The following is a 15,686-nucleotide window of genomic DNA, read 5'->3' as shown; positions in this document are numbered from 1 at the left end:
TGGCTTTGGTTGATGTGTTTGTATATCTGTAGTCCTGATTAAAATAAAAAATAAAAAATTGGGGAGAAAAATTGAGAATAATATTTTTTTTTAAAATCAAAGTCAAACACACGAATGCAAGACATGCGCAGTAGGTTGAAATAATGCTTCCTGGATTTGGATTAGGATTTTGTATAGACAATCACTCTGTAACGCTTAATATACATTACAAAAACAACTCCCAGGTTGCATAGCATTCCACTGAATGAATTCAAGAGTTGAAGATCTTTCAGTAAAAAAAAAAAAAAATTGACCAAAGTTGGAAAAGGCTAGGCATGCACAGTAGATTGAAATTCGTACTATACAATAACTTCATGTCGCTTATTGTGTAAACATAACTTTCATGTTGCATATAAAAGTACTCTGTAACACTATTAGAGAATGAATTTATACTCTTATCTACTACTACTACTGCTAGTTTCGGCTGCCCCCGTTAGGGGTCGCCACAGCGGATCATCTGTTTCCATTTCTTCCTGTCTTCCTGCATCTTCCTCTGTTATGCCAGCCACCTGCATGTCCTCCCTCACCACATCCATAAACCTCCTCTTTGACCTTCCTCTTCTCCTCTTCCCTGGCAGCTCCATATTCAGCATCCTTCTCCCAATATACCCAGCATCTCTCCTCCACACATGTCCAAGCCATCTCACTCTTGCCTCTCTTGCTTTGTCTCCAAACCGTCCAACCTGAGCTGTCCCTCTAATATACTCCTTCCTAATCCTGTTTTTCTTCGTCACCCCCAATGCAAATCTTAGCATCTTCAACTCTGCCACCTCCAGCTCCACCTCCTGTCTTTTCGTCAGTGCCACCTTCTCCATCATTTAAAGTTTTTGTAAGTCTGGCTGTTCTGGCTGTTCTATGGTTTAGACCAGTGTTTCTCAACCCAGTCCTCAAGGACCCCCTATCCTGCAGATTTTCATTGTAACCCTGCATAGGTAGCCCTGCTTGTACTTACTCGACCAATCATATCGCAGCACTTAATTATGCAAGGTGTGCAACATCTGACAAAATTCATTGCTGATTGGTTGAATAACTGCAAACAGGTACCTATTCAGGGTTGCAAAGAAAATATGCAGGATAGGGGTTCCTTGAGGACTGGGTTGAGAAACACTGGTTTAGACGCCACCTGCGCGTCGTTTCAACCGGTTTCCCGCGAGAGGTCCTGCCGCAGACCTGCCGTCAACCCCCGGGTCCATGAAACGTTTGCAGGGTGAAGAATTTAAAAATGTCGCCCCATAATCAATAAGAAAAGCATTTTTATATAGGGAATAGTCAGGAAAAGAAATTAAGTATCGAATAAGGGAGGAATGAGACAAGAAAGCCAAAAAAACGTATAAGGATGGGATGGAATCGGAGGGGAGTTAAATCTATGTCCTCAATCACTCAGAGAGACAGCGACAGTGACAGGAACCTTATTAAAATAGAGGGAATAAATGATACCGATCTATTTCCGCTTGGATAAACATGAATTTTCTGAAATCTCTCTCTCTCTCTCTCTCTCTCTCTCTCTCTCTCTCTCTCTCTCTCTCTCTCTCTCTCTCTCTCTCTCTCTCTCCCTCTCTCTCTCTCCCTCTCTCTCCCCTGACTGTGATATTCTCATCAGTCAGGAATATGTTGGAGATCTTATAAAACCAGGAATTCCTGGTCTCCAACACATCCCTGTGATCTGGACCACGTTTGTGAGCGCACATTGCGATGCTGTGCTGACCAGTTTGGCGGTGTTCTCCACCATATCTTCCTTAAGTCACCAAATCCCTGCTACCTGGAAAACCTCTACTGCGATGCCCGGCCCCAAGAACACCAATCCTAGGCGACTTAGTGATTTTAGACCAGTCGCACTAACATCATTAATAATGAAAACATTTGACAAAGTTGTTAAAAAAACTTGTTTTGTTAACTGTGAATGGAAAACTTGATCCACTGCAATTTGCTGAGCGGGCAGGGAGAGGTGTGGAGGATGCAAAGCTTTTAATTCTCAATATAAGCGCTTAGAAAAGCTGCAAGCCCGTGCCAGGCTTTTCCTAGATAGGCTGCCATGCGATTTTAATTAGCCCCATCAGCTAGTGTTATGGATGCCGTACTCGACTGACAAAGCGAGCAGAGGGTGTCTGTAAACGGCTCTCTCAGACTGTAGCTACGTCCACAGGCTCACCACAGGGGTGCGTCCTTTCCCCCTTACTTTTTGTTACGTACAGTGACGGATGCAGGGAGCAGTCAGGACGGCAGCTATTTAGTCAAACGTTCTGGCGACGATGTTCAGAGTCGGTCCACGGGAATGCTCTCCCTGGTTTTACTTCCTGGTGTGACAGCAACTCCTTGGACTTAAATGTTTCTAAAACCAAGGAACCGATTATTGATCGATTTTAGACGTAACAGAAATGCAGCCAAAGCATGCACGGTACATAATGATAGTGTGGAAATGGATAAATCACACAAATATCGGGGGACTATTCACTGGTCTACAAAAATATAGTTTTTTTTAATCTTGCATGGATTTTGGAAACTGTTTTTTTGCTAATTTTGGGCTGCTGAATCCAAATCTGAGCTCAGATTTGCTCTATCGCATCAAGTTTCTGTGCTCTCTGTACGCTCCTTATTCAGGATTTTACAAAAGTTGACCATCTAGTCTGGCAATCTTGGTGGGGATAAAAATGACCCCTATTCATTTCCTAAGTAGTTCGTGCTAGGCTGGGTGTTTATTTATTCATTGTAATCATTTTTGCATCTATCGATCTTCTAATGCAACAGTGTTTTTTTAACTTCAAGTGTAAAATTGCTGTTTTCTCAAAAATAATGATTTTTCATAGTTCAAAAAACCTGACGTGATAGGCAAAACCAATGCCAGATTTGGATTCAGCACTAGAATCCGTTGAAAACCCCCATGCAAGAAAAATCGTGTCGACCAGTGTAATCGATGACCACCTTAAATTTGATGTGAACATTGGGAAGGAAACGGGTGCAACAGAGAAGACCTCCTTCTAAATTCCCTTTTCTGTCAGTCCCGTCACCCTCTGTCGCTTTCACCACTCTTTTATTGAGAGTCTCCTGTGGTTTTTCTTTTTATTTGCCGGTTTCACAGCCTCACAATAAAAGACAGCCCGAACAGCGCTGTTAAAAATCAGCTCTCAGGTCCCCGGAGGGGAAACAAAGACATCTGAAGTCTTTTCGCAGCCAACAAATCCTCCAGGAAGCAGCAGGTATTTTGGCTTCTTCTGCACATGTTGATGTTTCCTGATGTTCTTGCAAGTGGATTTTCTCTGCTGCCGCTAGGCGTCGCTATGTCCTACCTGCTGGTTAAAGCTAACCGTTATTCTAAATCGAAGAAGGTTGAATCAGATACATCGTTTATTGACAGATACGGTCAATCGTACCCAGATGCATCTGATTCAGCCTCCTTCGCTTTTCTGACCTGGGTTCTAGAGCATGCAACAAGACGCTATTCTAGATCAGTCGCTGCCTCTGCAGTTCCACCACTAAATGCTCCGTAGTTATATTATCCGATGGTTTTATTGTATTTGCCAAATTTATAGCCTATCAATATCATTAATTACATATATTAACGATTTTATTCCACATTTCGCTCACTTGAGTGTTATTATTTATTCATTCATTCATTCAATTATTTATTTTTTGTACGTTACTGTTTTGTGTACAAGTTCTTCCTGAACAAGTTGTCTCTTTGTCCTATACTAGACTTTATCACATTAGTATAGCTGTAAAATAATAACGAGGCAAGAGACGAGCACCGTACGTTTTCAACTCCTTTCTTTTTATCTCACTTCTTCATCACCCTCAGCACCGTACTACACTCAGCAACAATCATTAGGCTACTGCGCCCTCTGGTGGCGTGGTGGTATTGCAATGCATGAACAATGAATGAACCGACTACACAACACCCTTCTAGGCTTTATAAAGTTGTGTGTATTGTATTGTGCTGTATTGTATTTCCTCCTGCTCTTCCCTGCATGCATTTGTGTCGTTTGATCTGATTTTCCATCACAAACACATCCAGTTGAACGAATGGACAGCTTCTATAACTCGTTTACTTAATGTAGCAACTAACATGCAACGTATTTGGTACTGTGCCCATATATACATTTATACTTTACCTTTACTGTTTTCTCTCGTTCATTTTTCCTTATCTTGATTTACTTGTTTTTTTCCATACAAGATCAACGCTTCCTGTATCGGCTTCAAGTTAAAAGTCCTGTAGCGTTTCTGCAGAACCCAGTCTCTTACTAACGAGGCTTATCTTGTCAAACCTTTAGTTCGGTGCACTGTGGCCTCCAACATGACCTGCCACGTTGTTTCGTCTTGTTTGCCCTGCACGCATGGCCACGCAGTCCGTCAGCTATAGCGGCTGTTGCCTCCCCCAGCTGGTAAACCGGACCAAACAGGGAAACGCATGCAGGAAAACCAGGATAACACGACCGGATGCAGGGCATGTTGGAGGCCACGGGGCGACCGAAATAAACCTGTGACAGCATAAGCCTCGTTAGGATCCTGTTGTTGCCACAGGACTTGTAATTCCTCCACAATATTTTCCATTCAAAGTTTTTCCTCAATATTTTTTTTTTAATTCGGATGTCAATCATGGTACGAAATTTCACGTGATCATATGTGACGAGAAAAACTAGGCTTTAATTAGAAATTATTCTAAAGGTGGATTTAGATCTACTGGGTCGAATACCGCCTTTCAGATAGCAAGTGCCCTTGGTTTTGTTTGGGAAACGTGTTGGTCTTGCTATACTCCGAACTACTACTGCTACTTCCGGCTGCGTTTCCATCTCTTCCTGTCCTCTGCATCTTCCTCTGTCACACCAGCCACCTGCATGTCTTCCCTCACCACATCCATAAACCTCCTCTTTGGCCTTCCTCTTCTCCTCTTCCCTGGCAGCTCCATATTCACCATCCTTCTCCCAATATACCCAGCATCTCTCCTCCACACATGTCCAAGCCATCTCAATCTTGCCTCTCTTGCTTTGTCTCCAAACCGTCCAACCTGAGCGGTCCCTCTAATATGCGCCTTCCTAATCCTGTCCTTCTTCGTTACTCCCAGTGAAAATCTTAGCATCTTCAACTCTGCCACCTCCAGCTCCACCTCCTGTCTTTTCGTCAGTGCCACTGTCTCCAAACCATATAACTTAGCTGGTCTCACAACCATCTTGTAAACCCTCCCTTTAACGCTTGCTGATACCCTTCTGTCGCAAATCACCACTGACACACTTCTCCACCCACTCCACCCTGCCTGCACTCTCTTCTTCACCTCTCTCCTGCACTCCCCGTTACTTTGGACGGTTGACCCCAAGTATTTAAACTCATATGCCTTCGTCACCTCTACTCCTTGCATCCTCACCATTCTGTCCTCCCTCTCATTCACGCATAGGTATTCCATCTTGCTCCTACTGACTTTCATTTCTCTTCTCTCCAGTGCATACCTCCACCTCTCCAGGCTCTCCTACACCTGCACCCTGCTCTCACTACAGATCACAATGTCATCCGCGAACATCATCGTCCATGGAGACTCCTGTCTGATCTCGTCCATCAACCTGACCATCACCATTGCAAACAAGAAAGGGCTCAGAGCCGATCCTTGATGTAATCCCAGCTCCACCTTGAACCATCTGTCATTCCAACCGCACACCTCACCATTGTCACACTTCCCTCATACATATCCTGCACCACTCCTACATACTTCCCCGCAACACCCAACTCCTTCATACAATACCACACCTCCTCTCTCGGCATCCTGTCATAAGCTTTCTCTAAATCCACAGACACAATGTAACTCCTTCTGGCCTTCTCTATACTTCTCAATCAACATTCTTAAAGCAAACATCACATCTGTGGTGCTCTTTCCTGGCATGAAACCATACTGCTGCTCACTGATCACCACCTCTCCTCTTAACCTAGCTTCTATTACTCTTTCCCAAATCTTCATGCTGTGGCTGATCAACTTTACACCTCTGTAGTTGCTACAGTTCTGCACATCACCCTTATTCTTGAAAATCGGTGCCAGTATGCTTCTTGGCCACTTCAGATGATTGGCAATGGCTTCTCTGTATGTTATATCTGGCTTCTTTACATGTTGGAAATAAATCATCATGTTAACATCCCCTGCTCTGCATTTTTGTGTTAAGACCTTGACTAATATGACTGAATTTCACAATTCTTATTGTTATAAGATGTACTAAATAGAGATTAAAAGAGTCCATAGAGAGTAAATAAACGGTGGCCATATTGGGTGCTGTGTGGTTTTCTATATAACCCGGGTCCTCACCGTCAGCCTGCATGGCTATAATAATAACAAACCTTATCTATGTAGCACTTTACCCAACCGGTCTTCCACTGGTTATATGGAAAATAAGTGTCTGGCAGCTTTAGAAAATATTTTCAACTTGCCATTTGCAGCTTAGCAGTTTAAATATTCGTGAAAAATCAAATTGTCAAAGTAGTTGGTTAGCGAGACATTTATAAAAGCATTCACACTGTCCAGTTGCCATTCCTGACCAAGTGAACTCCTACATTTATAAACCAACATCTTCACATCAACAAACTTGAAAAAGGTCAGTGGGGGGGGAAACACTGCTTAAATCAGCACATTTTATTGAAAACTGTGGACAAAAACATGCCATTTTAACCACGCAGAGGAGTTTGGGGGGGGGGCGGTACTACTTAATTTCCAGAGAGCTAAACGCAGAAGTGGTTTTAGGAGGTGTCCATGGTCTGTATAGATTCCTCCACCACCTCCAGCTTCAGGGGGAACACGGTCTTCGTCAACACCGCCGTCGTTCCTCTTTTGTACTTGTAGTCGCCGGCTCTCACACCCTTCTTGTTGGCCTCGTCATGGGGTCTCAGGTAATCCACCTTGCCCTTGGTGATGACACACAGGTCAACGTTGCTGCCGGAGCCCAGGTCGTTGAAGATCCCTGCTGCGATGGCGTCACGCACCAGCTGCTTGGCATCCTCCTCCTCCATGTCGGGCTTGTAGCGGTCCTCGAACACCGCCATGGCTGCCAGGGACCCCGAGCCCATGGTGACATAGGGCAGCTTGTCGGTGGAGCCGTGGGGATAGATGCTGTAAAGGTGGGGCCCATTACAATCCACCCCGCCCAGCACGAGGGCGGCGCCTATGTAGCCCTGGTACCTGAAGAGCATCTGTTTGAGCATGCGGTTGGCGGTGGCCACCCGAGGCTGGCGGCCCGTGGAGAGGGAGTGCAGCTCCAGGTTGGAGGAGATGATCTGGGTGGTCATCTCGGTGTCTGCGGCGGTGCCCGCTCCGCAGCAGTATATGTTGGGGGAGATGTAGTGGATCTTGGAGCAGTTCTTATCCGCCACGACCATGCCCTCCGTAGCCCTGGTGTCGGCTCCGAGAATGATGCCGTCCTTAAACACGATACCGCAGATGGTCGTGCCTGTTTTACGCGCCGCCGGTGCGCCGAGTCCGATCGCGGCGACTTCCCCCGCCAGAACGGCATTTCTCCTGCAGTTGTCGAAACTGAAACCCCCGGGCGGCGGCTGACAAACGGACAACGTCGCCATTGCTACTGAGATAGCCTTGGTAACAAATATGACGAGTCACCCAAACCCCGGCAGTGACGGGGCTGCGTAGGCGGCGCTTAACGACCCGCGGGCCAATAAGAGCGAAGTTCGGCGCTGGCTCCACCCCCTATTCCCCCTACCCCCCCGCCCCTTGGTGGAAATGGTTTAGCCCAGGGACTTCTTCCGGGGGAAAGCCTTTTGTTTTGAGGGTACCGATAATGCAGATTTCACATTTTCAAAACCTTAAAGCAAAAATGAGAAAATCGAAGAGAAAAAAAACAAATAAATAAACTCCGCATTTATTTGACGAGCACGTACTTCAGGTGATGAGCGATTTGAAGTATTGGATCCAATGTTCTGATTTTTTTTTTCTATCAATAATTTGAAATAAGGATTTTGAACTATTGGGCGTTACACCGACCCCCTATGAACCAACATGGAGACATCCAGGCATTCTTTTTTTATTTTATTTTATTTTTTTTACATCCGGGCATTCATTGAACGATCGTTTGTTTTTCTTCTTACACTTGCACATTTTTCACTCAAATGCTGAGCTCAGATGAGATGCTAATAAGGGATTATTACATTTTAATAGGCTCCAAATATCCAAGATATAGCAAATATAACGATTTTCAAGCACTTTCATAGCTTCAATGTGTAACTCCTGCACTGCCTTAACATTTTGGTTTAAATATACATTTATTTCCACTTAGTTTTATTTATTTCAATAATTTTCCCCTGTTCTGTACTACTTCTCCAAAACAGACTGCCGCTTGATTTCAGTCATTTCATCGTCATGTTTTAATTTAATTTAACGACATGTGCCGGTACTTACAACTAATTCACAGGGGTTCATGGCTAACATTTGCTATGACTATGTAAGGTTGGGGTTCATATTTGTTGGTAGATCACCGGGCGGACAAATGAATGGATGGACACAGATGATGGTTGACGTAGCTTTACTTCGTCATCACATGTTACAGCTCTCACGTGTCCCCTACACAACACATTAGGCGGCCTTAATTTCCTGCTGCTATGTAATTAGAGCATTACAAAAATACCTCTGAAACTTTCTCACTTCCATCAACCAGGTCCTTTTAGCGTGGGCATTGATATACAAACACAATTTCTCTCCACAGAACTGTTTCATCTGGAACAACTGTAATATTGTTTATAAGAACAAAACATTGTTTTTGGACAGATGGTTTAACAATGGTCTTGTTTTAGTTGGTCAATTGTTCAAAAAAGATGGGCTGCTATGTAATTACTCTGAATTTCTAATGAGATATAATGTACCAGTAACGCCTAGAGAATTTTCGGTGGTATTTGATGCTATCCCTTCTGGTTTGTGCATGTTATTCAGGTCCTCTGGCAGCTCTCCTCTCATATCATTCAACCCTCCTGATGTGTCACAGTCTCCTCTTGGCACTGTCTGCTTCTCATCATGTAAACTTCTGAACTCCAGAATAAGAGCCATGTTTCAGGATAGCCTAGTTTCCGTCCCACCAGCCACATTTTTTTGGAACAACTTTGTGAATGATGTTGAATGGAAGAAAGTTTGGTCGTTACCACAAAGATTTTTTTTTAACAAAGTCAAAGAGATTTCATTTAAATTGCTACACAAATTCTACCCTGCAAAACAATATTGACCAAAGTTTAAAAATGATATAGATGTTGAATGTTCTTTTTGCCAAATGCATCCTGAAACATGTGTCCACTTATTCTGGTCATGTCAGTTCACTTATCAATTCTGGAGAGACTTCCACAAGTTTATCGCCGATTTTGTCTTTTCTGATTTTCACCTTTACTATAAGAATGTTATTTTTGGTTTTCATAATTTTAATCACAAAGATGGTGATGCATTCTTTTTTATAAATATGTTTTTTATTTTTAGCCAAGTTTCATATACATAAATGTAAATTTTCCAACAGAAAGCCTGAACTCTTTGCACTTAAAAAAGAAGTTGAACAATATATAAGGACAATCTCTACTTCAAAAAACACAAAGGCTTTAAAAACTATCAACATTTGCAAATCTCTGAATCTGTTTACATAAAATATGATCTCGCCTTTATTTGTTTATTTTTTTCTGTTATTTTTATAATTTGCTTTTCTCTTTTGTGTCTTTATTGTTTTTTTATCTTCAACTATTGTTTTTGTGGTGTCTCGTGTGTCTCTATTTTGCTATGTTTGAATGTATTTGAAGTATCAATAAAGTAAGAAAAAAAAGAGTGCCATATTAAACGGTAAATACTAAAAAAAAAAAAATCCCTGCACAACACACAAAACAACCCAACAGGAAATCCTGGTTACTATGCAACTAACCAATCAGGTAAAAGGAAATATGAAGGTAAGTAAATTCAAAAGGAAAATAATCTACTCAGTCACTAAAATTACATGTATTTTATCTTGAATAATAATCTTCACGATTAATATGAATTTTAATTCATATTAAATTGTAAATTGTTATAGAATAAATGGCTTGCACCGCACCGCGACGCCACTAGGCTGAACTTTGGGCGCAGTGTGCTGTGACTAATACTCAATGCCAATAGAAATGAGGCAGGCAGCCAGGTATGGACAGTAAAATGGAGGAAAAGTTAATACTGTGTGTGTCAGGTCTGACAGGACACGGAAGCCGGGCAGGCTAAGCTAACTGCTAGCCCATGGCCGTCCCCGAGAGGATGCGGGGCAGGCAGGCTAAGCTAACTGCTAGCCCATGGCCCTGCCTGTGAGGAAACGCTGAGGCGGTCTGGCGGCAGCCTCACCTAGCGTCGAGTGTGCAGTATTTTTGTCTGCGTATACGTTTGTCGTTGTGTGGAGTGTTGTGGAGGTGTGTCCAATGTGTCTGGCTGGATCGGCTGAGGAAGTCTGGTCTGCTGCATCCGATGGGCCCAAGGACCATGGCCCTGCCTGGAGCTGTGCCTGAAGAGGAAACACAAGCGGCTGACAGGACATGGACGCGGGGCAGGCTAAGCTAACTGCTAGTCCATGCAGACTGGCAGTTCTGACAGTCATCTCTGCTGGCGTTCGTTCTCTGGACAGTGGAGTTTTTGGACTGTGTTGCACTGGGTAGACTGTGTTGTTGGCTGTTTGTGTTTCCTTTTTTTTTTGCTTTGTTCTCTTTGCTCTGTGATGGCCTGGCGGCCTGTCCAGGGTGTCTCCCCACCTGCCGCCCAATGACTGCTGGGATAGGCTCCAGCATCCCCGCGACCCTGACGGTAGGGTAAGCGGTTTGGATAATGGATGGATGGACAGTTACATCGCTTGAGTATATCCACTTTGTTTACTATCCCCACCAGGCGGATAGTATGGAAGGGATTATTACATTTGGTCGCACGCGCGTGTATCTGCGGCTAATCTCGCAAACTACTGGACCTATCAGCCTAAAGCATTTTGTGTACAGTAATGGCCGTATTATGAAGAACCTCTCGTGGTTGCGGTGATCAAAAACCTTCGAAAAACTTTGTTTTTGCTTTTGCCGCTCACTCTCTTCATTCACTCTCTAGCTTGCTCGACCAACACTGCGCTCTGTCGCTGTGTACGCATGCGCGACTCAAATCTATGGTCGATTCAAATCGTGCGGTGACATGACCAAAAGTTATTAAAATAATTTTGATAATCCAAAAAATGCGAAAGTTATATCGGCCTCGACCGATCCGGAATGGTCTTGTCAATCGGCATACTGATTTGGCAAAATGTTACGTCGGATGCCCTTCCTGACACAACCACTAACCCTATGGATGGGGGCAAAGGTAAAGCGCTGGATGCAATCCCATCATAAATCAATGTCAGAATCCCATGGAGGAAAATATATCATCTATTTCATCTTGTTTCCCACAAGCAGAGGTCTGAGGTGTTGTGTCAGTTGAAGCTCTGATGTCCCGAGTTTTAGTGTGACCCTCAGGCACCAATAACCCAGTCCTCTCCCTTTGGCTTTCCACCCGTTTTCTTTTGGCGCCAACTCGGACTGTTGTGGACCTATATCGGGTCTTAAGCAACTGGCAACGAGTTCTGCGCTGATAACTCCTCCACAGTGTAGTAATTGGAAGCAGGGTCCTGGGGACCGATCCTCTGGGAGACGAGGCCCAGCAAGCCTCCTGTTTGAAGCTCCTCAATTTCCTCCGGAGTCTAAAAACACAGACAGACATAGTTAGTGTGACATGTAGGAATCTAAAATAACCAGCTTGAGGTCAGCAAATCCAGACACTGTAGATTCCCCCTTACTTGTAACCGGCTGACTCGAGAGATTTCCTCTTTTGGCACTTCAAGTACAAGAATGACAGATATCGCTTTTCCCGCTTCAAGTTCTGGGATTTGCACCAGGTGATCATGTCCTCCATGTGGGTCGCTATATCCGTGAAAGTACTGGCTGCTCTCACTTGCTTCTGGAACTTTTGTTTCTGCCTAACCCCTTGTGTCTCCTTTGAGGAAGACTTGGACACCTACATGAAGATAGGTCATGAATCTATAACACTGGAACAAAATGGTGACAGGAAGCAGATATAGATAAATGATGATTTGCACTTAAACACAAAAGAACAAGAATACAGCAGTTAGGTTCACATACCTTTGTAAAATTAGTGAGGCCCTGAAGCAACGACTTTGCATCGATGTCATAAACTTCATCTGAAAAGAAAAATTTACTTCCTTTCAGTATGGCTAATGAGTAAATGAAATAGTTATTTAGTTTAATAGTTAATAGCATAGCCATGTGTACAAAAAAAAAACCCTCCCTAAATTGCACACTAGTTTTCTACAGTTGCACTTGCAGTTGTCTTACGCGTTACCTTTCAAAATAACCAGAGGTGACTCTATAGGTCTTCATGTGAATGCTGTCTGTACATGACCAACAGGCTGGTAAAATATTTCCACCGTTCTTGAGAAGATCTCAACATAATACAAAATAAATAATAAACAAAAAATGAAGAAAAAAAAACCTCTTTGGATGGGGACTCCAAGGTCTTCTTGTGTCTTCCGTCTCCTTGCCTCAGCGGTGGTTTTGGAGTTTCTCTTCCGCTGCATCTTACTTTTCTGATGGCTGTCCGGCTGAGAGGACTTGGCAGCCGACGGGCCCTTGGGCGGCTGCATGGTCAGTAAAAAAGCATCAGAGGTCCCAAGGAACTGAGCCATGTCTGCCGGCAGGGAGAAATTTGTAAGGAAAGGCATGGGCCGACTGCAGGAAACCTCTTTGAGCAGCTGCAGAATCAGCTGGTACAGAGGGGCCAGGTTTGCCAGGATACCCCGGAAAAATGCCCTGAAAGGGTACAAAGTCGGGTGAGCTCAGACTGCAAAAACTAGGTTGGCAATTTGCACTTCTTAAATGAAAAGGAGTTTCAGATTTTTGTTGCTGTTGCGTGCCCCTGTGGACAGAAGTGGTTGTGGTAGCTTGTGCATGTGTTTTGAAGAGAGTGAGTGATACAGTGGTGTTTTTTTTTTTTAAATACAGCTGTTGCAAGATATACAGGCATGAGGTAATGAATGTCTAAGTGTGGCTATCATGTCTGTGTGCCACAAATTATTTTTCATCAGATTTCATGGGGATTCTAACGCAAAGACAAGAATTTGGAACCACAATATAAACATATCTAACGTTCTGATGGTCTCATTTGATTATGTCGGTCATATAGAGGCATCAAAATTAAATTGAGATTGATAAATAATCAGCGAAAAACTCCTTGTTGCAGCTTTAATTTTCATTGTGATTATACAAAGATGGTTAATAAGACGGTGTACCATCCTCCAAAATTCCTTAAAAGGACTCACCATAGACGACTGAGCATGCTGGCCAACACCACATTCAAGACAACGAACTGCTCGGATCCAAGATGCTGCTTCACAAGTCTGGGGGGAAATAAGTTAAGGGCAAACCCACAAAGTAGGCCAAATCTGGCAGAAGGGCCTGCATTAACAGATTCAGAGCATGGCTGGTGGTAAAGGATCATTATCGAGACGGTTTGAAAGCGTGCAACCTCTGGAAGAAAAGGATACATGAAGGCTCTGCTGCAGTGATTTATTGTACAGCTCATTAGTTTGGCAGCTCCCAGCACTTTGAGACAGAGCCACTCCAACATAGGCTGACTGGGCAAGCTACACTCGCCAGCTTCAATCGCCAGTTCTCTAAATATCACACAAAAACATGCTTATTGTAAGTTACTATTTCGTTGCATCATCACCTTCACTACAGTCTACTTTTCTACTGTTCTTAGAGCTCCAACCACACACACACACACACACACACACACATATCACTGCAAGTATGCAAAAAGCAATTACAGACAATCAGTCTGCATCACACATGCTTCAAAACTACTGTATGTCACAAAGGGATTTAGCTAGACTGAAGAATGTTTTTTTATGGCCATCTAAAAATGTAGAAAGAGAAAATCCACACCCTTTAACCTAACGCTGGGTTCCACTTTATTTAGAGACAAAGCTTTTGGTCAAAAGACCTCCTTCAGAGCATACAATACTGACAAAGACTGGGAAGACAAACAAAAGTTTCCCCTCTGCTTCTCTCAATCAGCTGTATGCAACAAACACGTGGACACCCTTAGTGGGCTACTTCCTCTTGGGAGTTGCAGTTTTACAATAGTAATATTACAAAGCATAACATTCTAATGGAAGGACCACATAGGGGATCAATACGAATAAAAACAAAATGTGAATAAAAAAAGGCACGCAAAATAATGAAGTTAAACAGCCATATTAACAAGCTAAAGAATGGGGTTATGAAAATAAATCAGGCCGAAGCCTTCACAAGTTATTGCTCCCTGTGCTCCACCAACAATGTGGCCAACAAATGAAGCACCCGAAAAGTTTATTTTACACGTGTGTGACTTCTGACTAGGCCAAAATAGCTCCGTTGCGTCTTCAAATTCTGCTATACATTCTTCGGCTAACCCATATTTGAACATCAAAGAAAGCTGAATCAGGTCATCTGGACACAATGTTTACTGAGAGAAACGTTTCATCACTCCAATGAAACGTATCTGTCAGTAAACATTGTGTCCAGATGAACTGATGTTTACTGAGAGAAACGTTTCATCACTCCAATGAAACGTTTCTGTCAGTAAACATTTTGTCCAGATGAACTGATTAAACTGATTCATTGATTTCCTCACCTGGATTATTGAGCACGCATAAAGATTATCTTTGAACACCAGGCTGGTGATGATATAATTAACCTTATCAACAATACTAAGCTTTTATTCAAAACCAAAGAAATCTACTACCTTTGTAACTGTGTTGGACACAGATCAGTCAGGTCTCGAAAGGCCATGTGCAGCTTCATCTCCTTCAACCTGTTGATGCACTGCTCAACCTGGGAGACAAATATGAACAGGACCCCCACCCCAAAAAAATGAGTAGCTTGTCTGAGAAGAATGCCAGTTGTTGTAACAGACTGGAGAATAGAAGCTCCTTCTCTGGCTGCTCTTTAATGTTCCTGATTGGGAGTAAGGGCATCGTCATATGGATGTTTTGACCCACCCACGTTTCATCCAAACACCTTCTGGAAGTGCCACATATGACGTATCTGTGTCAGATGTGAACGTGATGTCATGACATCTTACCTGTTTTAAGACCCTGAAAGTCTTATTCTTCGCATAACTGTTGTGCAGAATATACAGCAGCTCATACAGCAGCCGTATCTCCGTTTGCAGGATCTCGCTCTCCAGCAGCTTGGCGACTTTATCATTTTCCGCACGAAGGCTTTTAACAATTGCGCCTGAAAACAACAACGACACTCATTGGCTTAAGTTGATTCAACTCTCCCGTGCAGAAGCAGGGCGACACCCACGCCACACACACACACACACACCCACCCACGCCACACACACACACACACACAGAGAGAGAGGCTGTAACGCTGTTAACTCGCAAACTTAACACGCTGGCACCTTCCCACACCCCCACGCGGTTTGCAGGAGGCAAACGCTGCCCACAGATAAACACGCCATTCTGAAATCAGCCAGACGTGACCTGGGGATTCAGTCCGGACATGATCAATAATCGCGTCGTACCTGTTCTGCGATCCAAACGCATACGAACACACGACACAGCGCCCGGGGGAGGAATATCCACCCTGTTCCACGGCTCCTCCGCCAT

The 15,686-nt window shown here is 43.6% G+C and overlaps 2 protein-coding genes across 2 annotated transcripts; both read right to left on the bottom strand.

Annotated features, from left to right (window-relative positions):
• Positions 1–6,607: 6,607 nt before the first annotated feature.
• Positions 6,608–7,624, bottom strand: psmb7 (proteasome 20S subunit beta 7). Its single transcript, XM_056289530.1, has one exon. The coding sequence runs from the start codon at positions 7,576–7,578 to the stop codon at positions 6,745–6,747; it is 834 nt and encodes a 277-aa protein (XP_056145505.1). The 5' UTR covers positions 7,579–7,624; the 3' UTR covers positions 6,608–6,744.
• A 3,189-nt stretch (positions 7,625–10,813) lies between these two features.
• On the bottom strand, positions 10,814–15,686 carry nepro (nucleolus and neural progenitor protein). Its single transcript, XM_056290096.1, has 9 exons — positions 15,602–15,686; positions 15,152–15,306; positions 14,813–14,901; positions 13,569–13,697; positions 13,344–13,421; positions 12,518–12,834; positions 12,148–12,206; positions 11,805–12,022; positions 10,814–11,708 (listed from the first exon to the last, which is right to left on the bottom strand). The coding sequence occupies exons 1-9, from the start codon at positions 15,684–15,686 to the stop codon at positions 11,369–11,371; spliced, it is 1,470 nt and encodes a 489-aa protein (XP_056146071.1). The 3' UTR covers positions 10,814–11,368.

The sequence above is a fragment of the Lampris incognitus genome, chromosome 11 (genome assembly GCF_029633865.1).
Source record: "Lampris incognitus isolate fLamInc1 chromosome 11, fLamInc1.hap2, whole genome shotgun sequence".
Taxonomy (NCBI): domain Eukaryota; kingdom Metazoa; phylum Chordata; class Actinopteri; order Lampriformes; family Lampridae; genus Lampris; species Lampris incognitus.
This window is presented reverse-complemented; position numbering and strand designations above follow the sequence as displayed.